General features: G+C 36.0%; 5 protein-coding genes across 8 annotated transcripts in view; 2 read left to right on the top strand and 3 right to left on the bottom strand.

The window, feature by feature from the left end:
• Nucleotides 1-458: 458 nt before the first annotated feature.
• LOC108966402 (NIF3-like protein 1) lies at nt 459-18,239 on the top strand. Its single transcript, XM_018929269.1, has 4 exons — nt 459-761; nt 826-957; nt 1,023-1,167; nt 17,577-18,239. The coding sequence occupies exons 1-4, from the start codon at nt 586-588 to the stop codon at nt 17,991-17,993; spliced, it is 870 nt and encodes a 289-aa protein (XP_018784814.1). The 5' UTR covers nt 459-585; the 3' UTR covers nt 17,994-18,239.
• LOC108966399 (ileal sodium/bile acid cotransporter-like) lies at nt 2,198-6,057 on the bottom strand. Of its 3 annotated transcripts, none has more exons than XM_018929265.1 (3): nt 5,949-6,057; nt 2,775-3,920; nt 2,198-2,685 (listed from the first exon to the last, which is right to left on the bottom strand). In XM_018929265.1, the coding sequence occupies exons 2-3, from the start codon at nt 3,798-3,800 to the stop codon at nt 2,308-2,310; spliced, it is 1,404 nt and encodes a 467-aa protein (XP_018784810.1). In that variant the 5' UTR covers nt 3,801-3,920; nt 5,949-6,057; the 3' UTR covers nt 2,198-2,307. The 3 variants fall into 3 exon arrangements, with proteins under 3 accessions (XP_018784810.1, XP_018784811.1, XP_018784809.1); XM_018929266.1 differs by lacking the exon at nt 5,949-6,057 and adding an exon at nt 5,806-5,841; XM_018929264.1 differs by lacking the exon at nt 5,949-6,057 and having other exon boundaries at nt 2,775-4,827.
• LOC108966398 (sodium/bile acid cotransporter 4) lies at nt 12,002-13,850 on the bottom strand. The gene is made up of 2 exons (XM_018929263.1): nt 12,798-13,850; nt 12,002-12,732 (listed from the first exon to the last, which is right to left on the bottom strand). Exons 1-2 carry the CDS (start codon nt 13,833-13,835, stop codon nt 12,346-12,348), a joined length of 1,425 nt encoding a protein of 474 aa, XP_018784808.1. The 5' UTR covers nt 13,836-13,850; the 3' UTR covers nt 12,002-12,345.
• Nucleotides 16,639-17,467, top strand: LOC108966404 (small nuclear ribonucleoprotein-associated protein B). Its single transcript, XM_018929272.1, has 2 exons — nt 16,639-16,749; nt 16,808-17,467. The coding sequence occupies exons 1-2, from the start codon at nt 16,747-16,749 to the stop codon at nt 17,396-17,398; spliced, it is 594 nt and encodes a 197-aa protein (XP_018784817.1). The 5' UTR covers nt 16,639-16,746; the 3' UTR covers nt 17,399-17,467.
• Nucleotides 18,240-18,459: 220 nt separating the features above from the next.
• LOC108966401 (actin-related protein 2) overlaps nt 18,460-19,249 on the bottom strand; it is a 4,555-nt gene continuing 3,765 nt past the window's right edge. For both annotated transcript variants that reach the window (XM_018929267.1, XM_018929268.1), the window contains one exon: nt 18,460-19,171. In XM_018929267.1, coding sequence (XP_018784812.1) covers nt 19,001-19,171 — 171 coding nt within the window. In that variant the 3' untranslated portion in view covers nt 18,460-19,000. The remainder of the gene's footprint in view (nt 19,172-19,249) is intronic.

Below are 19,249 nucleotides of genomic sequence, written 5' to 3'. Positions count from 1 at the left end.
AAACATTCTCTGCTAATTCATTCATTAACATTCTAGAATGTTAATTGAATATCATTAACAGAAACATAAATGAACACATCTCTGCTACTTCATTCATTAACATTCTCTGTTCTAATGTTAGCATTTGCGATTGGCAAATTAATAATCACAATAGCTGGGCAATCGTCGATAATATTGTGCAATATTAAATGGATATTGAACTTGTAGAGCAATACATACTTATCGATAACAAAATATCGGTTTAGATACAACAAAATATTTCTAAAAAGAAAAAATGCCCAAAGAGCTGCTTTCATTAAATTAATTCTAAAATATACTAATAATAATTAATATAATATAAATATACCGAACCACCTTAGCTTACAAATTATTTAAATTATTTACTGTAATAATTCTGCAGTCATACAATTAATCTGTCGCCAATTGTTGCATATTGCATTAATACCATCACTAACGCAAAACAGCTGCTTTTGTTTGTCCTCCCGCTTTTTTATTTTGTAGTGATATCATCATCGTGTACATATTATATTTGTATATATTTTTTAACAATTTTGAGTGTAATTCGACATATGTTGAGTTATTTTTATGCTTACCAATCTACTTAATAGCACTGCGTCTTTAGTTTTTAAACGCAATTTATCCAAAATGACTCGCGGAAGAACACTACGAAACGTTGTATCGGAGTTGAATAAGTTTGCGCCACTCAATTTGGCCGAGAAATGGGACAATGTTGGTCTCCTGATCGAACCTTACAAAGCAAGGTATTGTACAGAGTTTCATATAATATTTTGTACTCAATATTTATATAATTTATTTATATTGAAGACAAATACGCAACATTCTGTTAACCAATGATTTGACGGAGAATGTCATGCAAGAAGCTGTCGATACAGGTACTGACCTAATTGTGTCTTATCATCCACCAATATTTGCACCACTTAAACGCATTACACAAAAGTGAGTGGATATAAATTTTTATGTTTGTTATATTGCTTGCAAGACAATTTATTTCCCTTTTATAGTAACTGGAAAGAGCGCATCGTTTCCATTTGTTTGGCTGAGGGAATTGCTTTATATTCGCCACACACAGCTTGGGATGCAGTTCCTGGCGGCGTGAACGATTGGCTTGCCTCTGCACTGCCTTGTGTTGATTTGCAACCAATTACGGTAAGAACATTTTGTGAAACAATGCGGGGGAAAGTGTTTATTTTATATATTTATTAAAAAATTTTGTTCTTTAAATCTTTGTGCGTTACTGTTTGGTGTCATTGCGAAGCGCATTAAAATGTGTTGCTCTTATTATTGTGACTCATTTACTTTTTATTACATTTCTGTAGCCGTATTCTATGTGCTTTCAATTTCAATGAAGATTATTCTCGTATCTACAACACACTTTTTTGAAGTAAAACCACTCATTTAAAAAGAGTGTATATTTATTTCTCCACTCATATTGCCAAAACAAATATTATTTTTTCACATTCTTCGCTATATCTTTATGGTTAATATAAACAAAATAGATGCAAAGAAATATCACTTTACAATTTTTATGCAAAAACAATAAAACAGTTTTTTATATGTATATAGGGAAATTAGTACCTTAAAATCGTCTTAGCAGATTGAGCGTTAGAAAACAAGTTATTTCCATTGATAAGTAATAAACTTACATATAAAGAACTTTTTAACCAGATTTTCATATTAAACATCAAAAATACCTTTCACAAAGAAAAATATTTTCATACAAAAACTTGATTTTGATCGTTTAGTTTATATGGCAGCTTTATTCTATACTGGTCCAATATTAAAAACTTGATCGAAGATTATAGCGTTGATTTAGATCCATGATCCATGCCGAATTACGTTAGAAAAGCAGTTTTCTTTAAAAGGACTTGACCTTGACCAATGTCGTTTGTATGACAGCTATATGCTATAGTCGTCCGATATCGGCGGTTCCGACAAATGAAATGCTTATTCGGCAGAAGAGGACGAATACAAAATTTCAGAACGATATTTCAACAAGACACCGACGAACAGACGGACATAGCTACATACATCGACTCAGCTCGTCATGTTAATCATTTATATACATATATTATAGGGACTCTGACTTTTCCATTTTTCTCATAATTACATACTTACATATTACATAAATATTTACAAAATATTACGTTTCTTATAAATTATAATTTTTTACTTAGAATCTAAATTTGTTGAATTTTCGTGCTTACATTTTATAAATAAATGCAACAACTTTAAAAACTTTACAACAAGTTAGTAACAATGGCAATAACAACCAATTAAACTAAAATTTCACTGAGGATACTTTGAACTCGCTTTCTCCATCTCATTCTCCATAAAAGTGACCAGCTCACTTTCTTTAGCTTCCTTTGCGTTCGCTTCGGCATCCACTGATTTCTCACGCTTGCGACAAAAGCACAGTTTCAGAAAATAGATTAGTAGCAGAGGCAGTGGCGTCACCATAGAATTGGCCATTGGCACAGCACTCGTCATATCAGCCTGCGGCTGTGGCAATGTGAAGTTCAACATGAAAATCGCAATGCCAATATTCTGTATGCCGGTCTCAATGGCAATGGTAATGGCGTCTTTAGGTGGCTGACGCAAAACTGTAGCTATAAGCCAGCCAATAACATAGCCCAACCATGGCAAAATGCAGCTGCCGATGAGAATCTATGGAATATATACATGTATGATTTGAAATATATATTTATAGTATATATATAATATGTGTGTTGAAAAACAATCAACAATTCCCTTACCTTCGTTGTGAACAGTTTCCACATATACGAATTGAGCACACAGCCGAAAATCGTTATTGCCAATATGAGCACCAATGAAATGGGTTTGAGCAGCTTGGACATCTTTTTAGTCACCTCCGGTGCATACTTCTGCAGCATAATGCCGATGGCGATGGGCACCACCAAAGTGCAAGAGACCGAGGCTATCGATTTATAGGGAATCGCAAAGTTTCCATCGCGGAATATCAAAGCGCCCAATGTAAAGATCCATAACGGCATCATGCCGAATGCCGCTAAATTGCTAATAGCGGTCATTGTGATGGACAAGCTGAGATTACCGTTTAACAGCACGGCGAATATATTCGACGAACCGCCCGCTGGAGACACGCCCAAAAAGAACAAGCCCAAACGCAATTCGATCATTTCGCGAAAGAGAAAGTAACCGATGACAAAGCTGAGCACAGGCATCACCAAAAATTGGCAAAACAAGCCGATCGCCGGTCCAACGGGCCGTATAACTATGCGCTTCAGATCCTCCAAATCCAAAACGGCGCCGAAGTTCACATAAATCACCATCACAAAGCAGGCAATCGAAATATTGAAAATGATATCGGCCAAATTCAAGGAACGTGTCACAATAACTCTTAAAATCTCCGCTGAGTGTTGCGTTTCATAGCCAGCGCGTCGCAGCTCCACATAAACGTGCGTATAACCTAGCAGCGTCGCATGCAAAGTGAAATTACCTTTGACCTTTGCAACGCCTTTTGCATTGCTTAACACCGTCATCACTTCGTCTATATAGGCGACATCGCCGTTATCATTCAACACACGAAATTCGAAATCACTTCCCAAACCCGGTTCAACGGCCGTGATAACGAACGAAACTTTTTGCGCTTGTCGCATTGTCATATTTAACTGTTCGTATTCAAATTGCACAGCCCATAGTGGTGGCTGCAAGTGATCTGTATCAACTGTGTTCACGGCGCCGCTGACAGCATGCGCCGCGCTGATTATGGCCAACACCACATAACCCGGCCAGTAGTGCATTTTCACTTTTGTTTATTGTTGTTGTTGTTTTTGCATAAATAATTTCGGTTTTTCGCGTGTACGCCAACGCAGAAAGCGCGATGCAAGTGTTCACCGTCGCAAGATCGCTTATGGAATAACCTGTTAATTGATCAATTCAAATTATAGTACCGTTGATTCTTGTAGTCGGCACGCCGACCACAACCACCTTCTTGTATGTATTTATATGTATGTGTGGATTATTTAATCATTGTTGTGGTTTAACTTTTTCCGATAACTTTTACCGACAGCTTCGCCGATTTAAGCTACCAATTGGCTCTTAGTTTATAAACACTCACAAATACATTTACCGTTATACTCGTACCAAAGTGCGCGGTTGTATTCAAATATTTATAGCACTCTGTTTTGAATTTTTCCTGGATAAGTATCAGAGTTTAGTTTTTTATCAGCATGATTTTGCAAATTTGTTCTGAAGATAAGGTGTTACGAGTATAAATTTTAGCTCCAGTAATAATTAACTTTTAATTATATTTTTTTTTTCAACTAAAAAATTCGTTTTCCTCTTGACTCTCAAACTTAAAAACGTTTTAGTTCTCTTTGCCTTAGCCTTTATTAATGTTAACGGTTTCATTGTCACTCTCAACTAATTTAAATTAATTGATAATGCTTATCAAATAATCTCGTCTACTTAGTCTTATCATTAAACAACATTCATAAACAATATTACAATCACTATTGCTTATTAGTTGCAAAAATAAGTTCAATAACACAGAAACTTATCAAAACACGATTGCACTATCTTCAAAAATCACAAAATCATTTGACTAAAGCTCCTATACGGCGAAAATCTTAACCCTTTCTTCTTTACTTTAAAAAAATACTTTTCTAACTTTGTAATTAATTTGTAACTTATTCTATCATCTGATCAAATTTGACCCGGACCGGCAAAAAACTACATTTTCACTTCTTTTAAGACAAGTCTTTACTATGGCCTTCAAAATATCCGACCTTGTTAGAAGTGGCTTTGTGCGACTCAAATACTTGTTTTCGTCATAAAGTAAGCTTTCCAAAAAGCTGCTGCGACACTTTCACGGCTTCAGTAGCCGTGATTCAATTAAAAACACAAAATCTTAACCCTTTTTTTAGTAAAAAAAAAAAACATTTTTCAAACATTATAATTCATTTGTAACTTAATGCATCCTATGATCAAATTTGACCCGGACTGGAAAAAACTAAATTTTCACGTGTTTTAACACAAATCTTCACTATAACCTTCAAAATATGCACCTGAGTCAATACAACCGTGCCTCGGAGCTTTGTGCCATAAAGTAAACTCTCCGAAGCGCTTTGGCGATATTTTCAACGATTCCAACAAACAGCTGTCAGCCAAACTCTAATTGACATATGGAGATCAAACTTCACTCCCATATTAAATTTTTGGGGAAAAAATATCAATTCAAATTATCCGGGTCAAATTTGATCATATTGGTTGTCAAAAAAGCGGTATTTCTTGCGGTATTTTTATTGAATTTTCAATTGTTCATAAAATTTTTTTTGGTGACTTATGCCCAGCTCTTGGCCGATGCCGGTCTCTTTCGACCAATTCAGCGATTTTATCGCAATTTTCGACGACAGGCCTTCCGGAGCGTGGCGCATCTTCGACCACCTCTACACCAGAACGAAAACGTTGAAACCATCGTTGTGCRGTGGAAATGGAAACTGTATCGGGTCCATAAACCTGTCTCTTATACACATCTAGCATTTTTGCCTTTATCGTAGTAGTACTGTAAAATATGCCGTATTTTCTCTTTATTTTGCTAAATGTTTGCGACGCTATAACTCACGAACGACTTAATCAATCAAATACGTGTTAGCTTTCCAAAAAGGTAAAGCATGACCCGATGCGACGAATAAAACTAGAACTACGCGCTCTCAGCGCCAACTAGCGAAAATACCGCAAGACTTTTTTGACAACCTATACTTTACAATTATTTCTAAGTTTCGAACGAAAACACATTTTACGTACTTTATTTTTTACTTCACTTCAACATGTCCCTTTTTTTATTTTATATTAAATTTTTCATGTTATGCAATAATGTCCACAATTTTATTTATATTTTCCCACTACGAAAAAAAGAAATAAAAAAAAGTATCACAATTTTTACGCACGAATTCAACTTCGTTACTTCTGTCGACACTATAAATGCCTTTCATTTACTTAATTTGAATGTAACTAGATCTGTATCTCGTGAGCAGAACCAGACAACGCCGCGCTCAGTGCATTTTTGCAATTGTATATCAAACCTGTAAGTTTTCTATTTTAATAAAATCTGCAATAAAGTAAAGCTCAACTTAATTTTCGCAAAAGTGCATGTATGTATTTGTGTGTGTTTGTAAAGAAAGCTTAATGGAAATAAATATTAAAATTTATCACATTTTTGTTTATAATAAAACTTGGTGAAAGTTATCCCAGTTGGTACGCATTTAGAATTCTATGAAATATGTATATGCCTTATATAGTACAGTTTACATCATCGCATACTTATTCTACTAAGACTAGATATTTTCCGTTGCTAATTGCAAACTATTTACTAAGTCACCGCGTATTAATTACAGGTTGAACTCTGCCCCAGCCAGCAAAAAGCCATATATAATAGGTTTCCAAAATGCCGTACAGACCATACGACCAATGGTCTTTGGCTGGATGTCCAAAAGTGGCTATAACAGAAAAAAAAAACAATTGACAATTGTGGGAAATATGTTTGGATATTTCTCTAAAAATATTTAATTCATATTAATATCTTCTTGCTTAGGAATATTTAGGTATGCGAGAGCTCTACTTAAGGTGCATGCAGCTCTGGCTCATATATTAACCGGATCGCCGTATAAGAAGAGATACAAAACTGCATGAATTATCCTTTGAACTGTTTCTGCAATCTGTTTTCAGCAGATTTTCCTGTCCTCAGAACTCAAAAGAAGAAACTGGAAGGAAATTTAGTAACAATGTTAGGTTAGTCATAGAGACTGAAATCTATTTTGAAACAATAGATAAATTGTAATACCAAAATGGCGCCGGAAAATTGAAAGATCGTCAAATTCGTCCCTCTTTGTACCTCTGTCAATTAATCAATTCGAAATTAGACAAAAAAATATGATTTTCTCTGAAACGGCTCAGACATTCCCACCGGCCTGATACAATTTATAAGAAATCACGTTATAAGATTACGAACCAGTCAATATTAATATTGACCACCCCGTCTCTTTTAGTAATTTTATCACCAAAAGTAGTGATGTATAGTACTATAGCTCTAACTTTCCTAGGAGGCGTATTTATTGCATACTTATGTCCCATGTGCACCTCGTAGATAAGCCAAACTAGCTATTTTATAAATTAATCAAGTTTATGCACCAGCTGATAATAATAAAAAAGCTCACTATTTTTTCCCCTCAACTTTATTATATATTTTTACACCTTTGAATTGAAGTGCAAATAGACACATGTTTGTTTTTATAGCGCAAAAGCTTTTAAGGGGTGCGGGAGAAGCTCAATAAATTCAAATTCATTTCTTTCTCGGAATGTTTGAAATCTAAACGAAGTACATTTCACGTCACACAACTAAAAAATGTATTAGAGGAGAGACGCACCAAAGATATTTTATGAGTATAAAAAAAATGTTGACAAGTTTTAAGTTTAGGCAATTACTATCTTTCCATAATTATACACAGAACCGGGTATATTGAGTTTACCAGCAGGAAACGTGTGGGACCCTATAAAATACAAATATAAATGAGCAGCATGACGAGCTAAGTCGATTTAGCCATGTTCGCCTTCACGAAATACGAGACGGGTTATTGTCTACAGCAATAATGCAATCCTTGTAGAATTCTTGCCATGCTGATACATGCCAAACTGAGTGATCAAAATGAAGTTCTTGTTAATAACCTTCGGTACTTGTGAAGGGTATTATAGTTTCTTTAAAGTTAACGTTTTTTTTCTTGTTTTTATTTCACTTTTTCTCAGTTGGTTCATATTTCCTTTTACCATTTGCTTTGTAAACCGGTTAATGAAGTAATTTCTAAGCAATAAGTATCGAACTTTTATCCTATCCCTCATTAACATGCATGTAAGTTCTATGTGCGAGGGTCGCAATTTACTTTTCTGACCTAACTACGGAAAAATTCATACTCATAATTGAAAGTTTCATTATTTTCCGTTTTAAATTTACCGAAAATTATTTTAAAGTCGCTTCCAAGTGCTGCTGCGTGCATTTTTGGTAGCATATGATCTGATCAAACTTGACCCGGACTGGCAAGCAAAGAGTTATATTTTTATTATCTGCTTTCAAATAAACTTTTTAACCAATATAAGCAGCCCATAACGTAAACTAATTCTCTATACACTTGTATAAGCTTCGGCTGGGATGACCTTCAACGCCTTCAGGAGTTTTTTTTTTGGATTTTCGTTAATTGTTGGAGCGCCATTCGCTAGATTTTTAGGTAGTTTCGACGAAATATTCATAGACCCATCGCGACTTACGTATCTTCGACGTCGTTCTTTTAATAATTTTCAGGTCTTTTAGTATGAGCCTAACATTTACATAAACCAAATTAGATGAGTTGATCAAAAAGAGCTGTTGAGATGCTCCGATATCTCTCTCAAGCCAACACGACGATTTTGAAGCTATATTTTTTTTACCGTTTTCAATGTTATCAAAATCAGGCAACGTGGTTGAATGACTCACGTGAGGCAATTTTTGATGGCTGACTTCTTTATCGTCTCCGAATGCTTTGTGCAAGTCAAATACTTGTGTTCATGCTAAAATAGACTCCCCAAAACACTAATTCAACATTTTCAACGAAACAGTCGCTTTGATTTTTATTAGCAACACGAAATTTTAAGCCAACTCGTTACATTTTTTTTTTCAAGATAAAAATCGCCAGTCAAACTTTTCGCGTCGTAAGCAAGCAGCTGTCAAAGACACAACAATTTGTTTATTGTTTATTAGGCCGGATGAAATTTGATCAGATGATGCACATATTGATTCCCATGAACAGTAATATTACCATATTACACCAACCCTTCTATTTGAAGCTCATATTAGAAGCGAGAAATGTAAACAAATAGTAATTACTATTAAGCATGTTAATTTATTTCGTAGAAACTTTTTATAATTATTTTAAATGCATTTCCTTTAGATTTTCTCATTTGCATATACATATGCTTCCAATTCACGGAACTAATGTACAGAATACACCGGTTAACTAGTATAAAGTTAAGCAACCTTTTAAGAGTTAAATAAATATTTCTCATATACATATGTAAATACTCTCAGGTTTATGTAAATTTCATGATTTAACAATAATATTAAAATGTCGTTCACAGTACTAAAATGTTAATTTATTAAATCTATAATTGTTGTTTACCCTTTTAATGTGGCTAGTGTGGGTTAATAAATTAAAATGTCTACAAAAATATGCGATAATGTGTAGAACAGTTCGATTCGCCACTTCTCAAATTTTATAGCAACAATAGAGTTGTCTTTTCTACTGTTTCCCCCCCTTCCTCTCTCTCACTCTATTTAGCTACTGGCATAAAGCATTTGCTCGTTCGATTTGCCAGTTTTCAAGTTTTTAGGAAGCGAAAATCGCGAATTCAGCTATTAGAGCTAAGAATCAGCAATATCAATTAAGCAGGAACTACTGCATTGTTTTCATTGTCACTAACAAATGTGACAAATATTTTCTACGCTAGCACTTATACTGGCAGTGTGAACATGATCACACCTACTTTTAACATTTCTACTGAAAACACAAGTTTTAGATCTCAATTACTTTAATATTATTGCTACAATATGTTGGCTTTATGTAATTTGTACGAGGGATAGCACTTAGCTCTAATGCACTAAATTCTTTACAATATATAACAAGAATCATAACAGCAACGTAATCATTAGAAACTAGTCCCCTGGTATATTTGTGCTGAAATTTTTTATTCTTGGTTAGATATAAATACTGACTAACTTCTGTTAAAGTCTTTACCAAATTTTATCACCAACGCCCACCTGCTATAAGTTGCAAGAATATTTCCAAAACTGCAAAATTTTACAGTAAAGATATTAAGTAGACTCACAGTTCAAAATAATAATTTCGAAGTTCCCTACTTTTTTAAAGAAAAAACCCGGAAACTTCAAATTTAAAAAGGATTGTTTATTATTATTCGAAAGAAGATTTTTTCGCATTTATTTTTTGAAGATTATTTCTTTCAAAAGTTGGCCGCGGCTACGTCTCAGATGGTCTATCCGTTGGGTCCAATTTTCCATGCATCGTTCGAGCATTTCGACCAAACGTACAATTACCTGTTCACCGAAGTGTTCTCTCAATAAATCCATTGATTGATATAATGTGTGAGAGGTGCCGGCCTCTTGTTGAAACTAAATGAAGCAGAGATTACGAGCTTCAATTTCAGGCATCTAAAAGTCGGTTACCATGGCGAGATAACGGTCGCATTGACGGTTACGGTTATCACTGGTGTCATTTTTGAATAAAAATAGACCGATGATTCCACCGCCACACAATTTTTTCTAGAAAAAATGACAGCTCTTGAATCTCTTCAATTGCTTGTCGTCCCAAATGCGGCTTGTTTACATACAGATTGGGCCAGAATGGGTCTCATCGCTGAACAAAATTTGGCTCGAAATGGACAGATTTTCTTGAAACTTTTCAAGAGCCCGGCTAATGAAAAAAGTACCGCTATTTGGATCATCCGTTAGTATACAAATGTGGTTTTAACATCCTCATTTTTATTTTCTTCACTTTATTTTACTTTAAATTAGATAACTCGAGATAAGAACCCTGTATACCAATAAATAATTTTAAAAAAGTAGGTCATTATATTGGTTGTCGAAAAAGTCTTGCGGTATTTTTTTTTTAATTTTTATAACGGCTTGATGACTCATGCCCAGCTCTTGACCGAAGCAACCGCTGCTACTATGCTCTATGCTATGGTCTCTTTCGACCAATTCAGCGATTTTATCGCAATTTTTGACGGTCCTTCCAGAGCGTGGCGCATCTTCGACCACTTCTACACCAGAACGAAAACGTTGAAACCATCGTTGTGCGGTGGAAATGGAAACTGTATCGGGTCCATAAACTGCACAAATTTTTTGGCGGCTTGAGATGCATTTTTGCCTTTATCGTAGTAGTACTGTAAAATATGCCGCTGCTGCTTAAGTCGGTATACCTCAGTAGTGTGTTGCGATGACAATGAATTTAAATATCGAAAAAATAATTTGTATCAAATTTTTGTATTTATAATCAAATCGTTGAAGATATGCCTCCTAAAGGATATAGTACTTGAAAGTCGTCCGGCAAGTGTTAGAGAGATAGCAAGAGAGCTCGAAATCTCTTGCGAGTCCGTTTGAATGATTATAATAGATATTTTGGGTATAAAACAAGTTCTTGCTCGACTCGTTCCGATAAAGCTGAATTTTTTTTTTAAAGAGGAAGGCAAACAGGTCCCTTTGGGCATGCTTGATCGTGCGATTTCTGATCTCACATTCATGTAGGGCATTATAACTGCCGATGAGATATGTATTTATGAGTTTGACATGCAAACAAAACAACAATCATCGGGGAAAAATGGGAAAAACTAGCCCAATTCAAAACAAAAAAACATGCCAAAGCCGCTCAAAAATCAAAGCGATGCTCATTGTTTTTTTTTTTTTTTTTCTATATACGTATTTGGCCGTATTGAGGTGTTTTCGTGAGAACATCGGTCGAAAACGGCTGGAATTGTGGAAAAACCATTCATGGATTTTACACGACGATAATGCACCATCGCATCAAGCCACAATTTTGACTGAATTTAAAGCCAAAAATGTAATAAATACCATCGATCAACTACCGTATTCACCAGATTTGGCTCCGTGTGACTTTTTCTTATTCCCCAAACTGAAATTTGCGCTCCGTCGAACCCGTTTTCAGACAGACAAAGAGATTTGTAAAATGAAATTTGCCGAAGAAGCTGAGGGTCATCCCAAAACGAGCTTATGATAAGTGTTTCGTTGGCATAAGTGCATTACACTTGATGGAGATTAGTTGGAAGGCGAAATAATGTACGCACTTTTTTGTCACAATGTATATAAAATATATATGTTTAATTTGTTATTATTTCTCTTTTATTTTAATTTTTTCACTACTTAAGAGTAAACACTTTATAGAAATTGAAATTGATTTTGCTGTTATGGGGTCGAGTATCGATACTTAAATTATATACCAATTAACAGCTATAATTAAATAACTCGTATCTATGTTAATTTAATGTTATAAATATTGCCTCAAACTGTCTGGGCCTCTTTTACGTCGATTCAACTCAGACAACTCTCGACATTTTTTGCGTTGAATTGCCGTTCATTAGGGTGAGTCGATTGCTTCACAAAGAACGGAAATCCAATCGCAAATTTTGAACTCACAAGTTATTGCAAGCTTCGTTTGTATAAATAAAAATTTCGATGCGTAAATTGATTTCATAAGATTCTAAAAAATATATGGTCTAACTTTTTTACTGTTATAATGCGCTTTTCTCGTTTTTATATGATATATGCGAAACAATGACTTCCTCTTTAATATTTTCGTCGAAACTTATGAGCTCCACTTTGGAAGCAAAAGCATCACCATCAAGGTTCTTATTCCAACCGAATATTCGACGTACGGTATAAATGACAATCATCATTGCCAAAGAATTGAGAGCAGCCGTAATTGGCACGATAAGCGTCATGTCGGCTCTCACTTCGTCGAAGCAATGTTGCAGCAACATAATGGGCACGGTCATATTTAGGACACTCGTCTCGACGGAGATTGTTAGCGCGTCTGCGGCGGAACAGCGTAACAGCTTTGCAATGCCATAAGAGAGAAAATAACCACATATGGGCAAGAAGAGAGCCGCTAAGTAAATCTGCAAAAATAAGCCAATTTATTAGAAATCAAATAACTTCATTAAGTATCTTATTGTATGCTTACCATTCCGGTTAGTTCTTTGAACGCAAACGCATTTATGACCACCGTCATGGCAATTAGACCCAAACTGACGCACGCACAGAACGGTTTGAGGAATCGGAAAATATATGCTGTCGTCTTCGGTAAGAAAACGCGCGACAGCATACCCAAAGCGATGGCGCAGACCAATGCTAAAGCGCTGCCGGCAAGATCCAAAAACGGCACATCCAGTTCGGTGTTTGTGAAGATTGTTCGCACCAGAATAAGTATCCACAGCGGAAATATCGCCAACGACATAAGACTGTTGATCGTTGTCGTGGCAATCGAGAGATTAACATTACCTTTGAGGAAAATCGCACAAATATTCGCCAAACCGCCGCTGGGCGACAGTGCTGTGAAAAATAGCGCCAAATGCAGCTCTTGATGTTTGGCCAGGAAACAGTAGCCGATGGCAATAGCCAGTACTGGCATTAAAATATAACTAGTACAAAATCCGATGGTCACAGCAATCGGTCGCAACAGAATCGCCTTCAAACGTTCCAAATCCAACACGCCACCCAAATTCAGAAACATCAACAACAAGAGCGCCGAGGCGGTATAAGCGAAAATTTTCTCATCTAAACGGTCTCTGCGCGCTATGATAAGCGTTAGGTCGACGGGAGAACGTTCCACGCTAGCGCCGTCACTTCTGTTTAGTGTCACATAAATACTTGTAAAACCAAAGTGCCGCGTTTGTACCGGCACAGAGCCCTGCCATGAAGCTGGCGTACCCGTTAACTCACTTCGTTCAATGCGTTTTTCGATTGACGCTAATTTCGGGTCGCTAGCGTGCACTTCGAAATAAAAGTCTGCTCCTGTAGTAAGGTCCACATTGAGTATTACTAAATTTACGTACTGTATGTCATTGGAAATGGTTAGCTGTTGCTCGTTGCCACCATTCTGGTAGGTAATATTCCACGCGCCAGCAACTTGTCCATATTGTCCTTGAACCTCGCCATAAGTCAAACAAATAACGACCATAAATATCAGTCGTGCGCAGTTAAAAGTAGCGACCGGTTTCATGTTGTTTTCACTTCGAAATGAGCTCTCACCATAACCGCAGACGTTTTCTATACCTTATCGAGCGTCAAAATCCTAAGAACCATTGAACTTTTTTGTATAAATGTATGTATGTACATAAACTGGCTTATATATGACATGCGTGGCTTGTCAATAAATATCTGCAAGAGGGGCCTTGATGGCTAAATGTTCCCCACTCTAATCGGCTACGGCGATAGATTAGGCTTTGACTGATACGCAGCGATTTGTTGAAGAAGTGTTATTCCATCGCGTTTTTTCTATTTATTAGCGTGGGATTAAGTCTTTTCTTTATCATTGCCGAATACTTGGAATAGTTTTCGCAGTTGTTGTGACGTCGCATAGGCGTGTGTCGTCTTAAAATGAGTCACTGACTTCTTTAAAAAGTTTCCACGGAAAAATGTCACCTCCCTCTAGTACAGTTGGGTTGAAACATTAAAGAACTTTTTAAAAGAGCGTAACTCTTATTTCCACTATATATCTCAATCTTATTCGGTTTTGTTCGTGAATAGAGGGTTTCCTGATACATTGAATCGCATTCGGAAACCGAGGGACATTAACAGTTCTTATGTGTAGATCACATGAGATATCAAACAAAATTATTAAGACTCAATTTTGTCTAGAGAATATGGTGTTCCCAAGGTATCAAATGCCGTTCATAACCTAAAAAACTACGCTTGAAAATCCGTTAATGGTAAGACGATTTGAACATTCTATAAAGCTCACTTTTAATAGTGCAAATCTAGAAATCCATAAAATTAGTTGCTCTAAAACCTAAGCTAAAACGTTCGGACGCCCATGTCTGGTTCCAAAGATAACCACGTTTCTTTAAGTATCGCGTCTACTTAGAAGATAGTAGCAAGTGTAAACATGTCACGTTATTTTTGTCTATACAGTATGTTACATGCATCCAAAATTCTATACATTCGTGGATGCAGGTGTCTGTATGTAAATGAATTTATCGCCTAGATTAATTTTTAAATAATTTATTGCACTATTTTATCAATTCTACGTATGGACACACTTACACGGATTGCTACCGATTGTTCATCGTGAGTTATTTTCGTACTTGAGTACGAGGGTTACTCATGTCGCCGGCTATTCGGCTTGTTTTTTAAAGTTTGTGTACAAAAAATTGAGCACAGTAAACAAAGGAAACTGAATAATAAAAATCTCCTTCGAATTTGCGGACAAACAACCGGAAATGCTCATTGTTTTCTCTTAAAAATATCACAACTTCAAAAGGAAAACATGTCTCGGTAGACATTGACATATACTTTTGATCTTCGACGTAACCGTAGTTGGAAACAATTTTTTATGTTAAGAGGAACTATTATTGAACCCAAGCCCCGCGGAGTAGTGCGATCCCCTAACTAGTACTTCTCAATGTCCTCCTGGCAAGGACGGGGTCATATCAACAGTTCTTATATGTTATTGTCATTCCGATGATTGTTGTTGTTATTTAAATAATACTTAATTGTTGTTGTTAATTTTTGGAGTTGAACGTACCTTGAAATGATGAGCTTTGAAACCCCTCCAACGACAATCGTTGGCATGTAACCGGAATGGACCCTTTTTTTTAACCGAACAAGAATTGGAAATTCGGCAGCAATCTTAAAAAGTATTCGAGGTATGCGAGTATGCTGCTACAACCGTCAGCTCTGCGTGGAATTTTATTTAGAGCTGTTTACTGTCATAAGGAATCTAATCACAAGTTGATCCAATAAGTACTTAGCCATGATGGAGCAATGAAAATTTTGTAAGATGACGATTTCCCAAAATAGCTTTTTAAAACTATACTCTTGACCGAACAGTGGTCCAACTTCATTAACCCTTCTGATAAGTACATTTTAAGGTGATCTGAAGGTAGTCCTCTAAAGCAGAAATAACCTCCTCGCTACACTCAACTGAAGCTTCTGGCTGCTAGTGACTTTTGAAGTTCGGAAACAAAAGGAAGTCGCACGGGACCACATATGGAGAATACGGTGAATGAAGTAAGAGTTCATAGCCTATTTCGGTCAATTTGGAGGTACGAGGCGGCACATTGTGAATCCCGTCACCTTTCCGGCCGATGGGACAGTTTTCGCCTTCTTCGATGCAGATTCGCCTAAGGAAGTCCACTGTTTCAATTATTTATTAATCTTTGGTGTGCTCCACTGAATTCTTGTATTGACGACGACCACGAAATGACCTCGAAACTAGTTAGGAGTGCGTTTAAACAAAGTCAAATACTGCTGTGAAATAACTATAGGTTAAGCTATATGTAGCGTACGGGACCATATCTGGAGAAAACAGGGGATTAAGTAACAGTTCGTAGGATATTTCGATCAATTTGAAGGTAGTAGGCGACATATTGTCATAGTAGAAGCACATTCGTTTCAAATAGTCAATGTATACTTCATAAATAGCAACATATTTCCGGCCGTTGGGACAGTCTTTGCCTTCTTAAACAGAGTCAAGAGAAGGGATTAGCGGTTATTTTTCTTGCAATAGTAGCCCGACTTAGTAGTTATCGGACTCCCTTGTCCTTAATACCTATATTATATGTATTCGTCTAAATTTGTCTGGTGCAAAAGCTACCTCAAGTACAAAATTTAAATCTAGTGCTAGTAAGAAAACGTAGAATAAACAAAAAAGTTATAAAAAATTAATCATTACCTTACAAATATTTATGCAAAGAAGCTTTTCCAAATTAGTAAAAGAATCAATATGTACGGCAGCACCGTCGCTGTTGCAACTCTGATTGAATGGTTTTGTGCAAATAAGTTTTTCTTGCGACTGGCAACACCGCACATTTTCATTAAAGCGGTGTGTATGACAGATCTTTCACAAAACGCCAAAATTCGGCAGATAATCGTTTGTTTTTCGCTGCTATTTCTAAAATAATTAGGCAGCCATGGTGAGTTATATATAAATCAATTGTAAATACATGCAATTACAATGTTATCTATTTCCAGACGATTGGAAAGAACAATAAAATGATCCAGCACCTTAACTATAGGGTGCGGATCATGTTGCAAGACTCGCGCACTTTCATAGGCACATTCAAAGCGTTCGACAAACACATGAATTTAATACTTGGAGATTGTGAAGAATTTCGTAAAATTCGTTCGAAAAACTCCAAAGTGCCGGAACGTGAAGAGAAGCGTGTTTTAGGTTTCGTGCTGTTGCGTGGTGATAATATAGTCTCATTGACCGTCGAAGGACCACCACCACCAGAGGAGGGACTACCGCGTGTGCCGATGCCCGGTGCAGTTGCTGGACCTGGGTTAGGACGTGCTGCTGGACGTGGTGTGCCRGTTAATATTGCTTCGGCACCGGCTGGTTTACAAGGACCTGTGCGAGGTGTAGGCGGTCCAGCTCAACAACATATGACACCAATGGGTAGAGGCGTACCACGAAATCCCATGATTGGTGCACCCTTACCCGGTATGGTGCCCGGCGTGATGCCACCAATGCCTGGTGGTATGGGTCGTGGTGGCCCACCACTACGTGGACCACCACCCGGCATGATGCGCGCCCCACCACCGGGACGTGGCGGTTATTAATTGTATTCATATGTATTTTCGATAAAGTCTATTTTACCTAAATAAATAAAATGAATTATGTAAACACTGTGTGGAATATTTTTATGTTAATGTTGGTGTAAGGTTTCTGGCAGCTCAAATAAACAAATATTGAAGTTATTAAACGACTTAAATTATTAATTCTTTTTTATGTTTTCAGCCTAATGCTTTGGGTGGTGAGTTTGGTGGCGCCGGACGTACATTCACTACATCGGTGACTTTGAGTCAGGCCGTGGCTAGCGTTCAGCGACACATTGGTCTCGATGTACATTTGTCATTGGGTATAAATCATAACCTAGAGACACCAATTACTGTCGTGGCGGTTTGTGCTGGCTCTGGTGCATCTGTACTTAAAGGCTTCGAGGCGGATCTTTATATAACAGGCGAAATGTCTCATCACGATTTATTGGATGCAAGTCATCAAAATGTTTCTGTGATCTTGTGCAATCATAGCAACTCCGAACGCGGCTTTCTACGTAAATTCGAGACGAAACTGTACGATATGCTAAAGGGTGATTGTGAAGTGACTATTTCCGAAAAAGACCAAGACCCCTTAAAAACGATCGTTAAAACTTAAATTTCGACAATAATGATTCACATGGGCATTTACTTAATATTTGCATTTCTTGGAAATTTTCAATTGAAAGTTTATTTAAAAAGTCTAAAATTCATTTAATAAGTTTTTATTATTATTGTTTATATTATGCAAAGTTTAGCAGTACAGCAGCTGTTGTGGTAGCGGCAGAATTCTGTCTAACAGTATAACCGCTGTTGCTTTATTTACTGCCTCGAAATAAAAATTTTTGCAAAAGCAACATTTTAATATTATGTTTTTTTTTTATGGAAATGTGAAAAATTGTTGTATTGCTAACGATAAAGGATTCTGGAAGATTTATAGGCAATCTAAGAATAAAAATTAACAACTTTTCTTTATAGTACAACATTTTGTACAGTGTAAATCAAATCTACTTGAGCGACTAGTTATTAAAACTCTTACCATTTATTTTTGATTTTTTTTCCAATTAGTTAAGAAACAACCAATATCAGCTTAGATTAAATAAAAATATTTCATTTTTTATCTTTTAAATTATAGCAACAGTGAAAACTTGTTTTCGTGCTAAGTAGAATTGGCATACAATGGGATAGAAGTAGTAAGATTTTTACAGTTTACAGTACATTTAAAAGTGGTTTTTCATTGCTTACACACACAAAAATTAAATGCATTTTTTGAAATTACCTTCCTACACAAAGCGTATATGTAAATAATATTTGTATCTTACGGCAATAATGGCGAGCAAGTCATAAAAAACGAATGTTTACCATTTTATTTTAAAATTGAAAAAAAGTGTTAGAAACTAGAAAGTTAAAAGCGTGTGAGGAATAATCATTTTCATAAGAATCAGTTGTTAATATAGACTGTTTGAAAATAATTTATAGATAACAGTACTGTCTTGTCATTTTTTAACTTAAATATACATATTTGTGGTACTACAAGTTATAAAAACATAGTACAAAACACGACTGTAGGTATAACTTGAATGCTAACAATATTAATTTTTTTCCATAATCTTTTAGCCTTTGCTACTACTGTGTGCTCTTTGTAAGTTTCTGTAATACTTTGAGTCCTTGTTCTTGATACTCTTGCTTCGACATCCAAAAGCCATCGCGATCCTTTGTCACTTCAGCCAACACAGCACCACCAATGAAAACCATATCTTTTCGTCGTGGTGGATCTTCAATACGAATTTTGAATTTCTGCAAAGACCAAAATAGTTATAATTTATTTTTGTGAAATTTTATTTATTTTTTTCTTTCTTGTTAAATTTTTTATTT

This window comes from Bactrocera latifrons, unplaced genomic scaffold (assembly GCF_001853355.1).
Source record: "Bactrocera latifrons isolate USDA-ARS-PBARC rearing strain unplaced genomic scaffold, ASM185335v1 scaffold_16, whole genome shotgun sequence".
NCBI lineage: Eukaryota > Metazoa > Arthropoda > Insecta > Diptera > Tephritidae > Bactrocera > Bactrocera latifrons.
The sequence above is the reverse complement of the archived record's forward strand: the minus strand, read 5'-3'. Positions and strand labels throughout refer to the sequence as shown.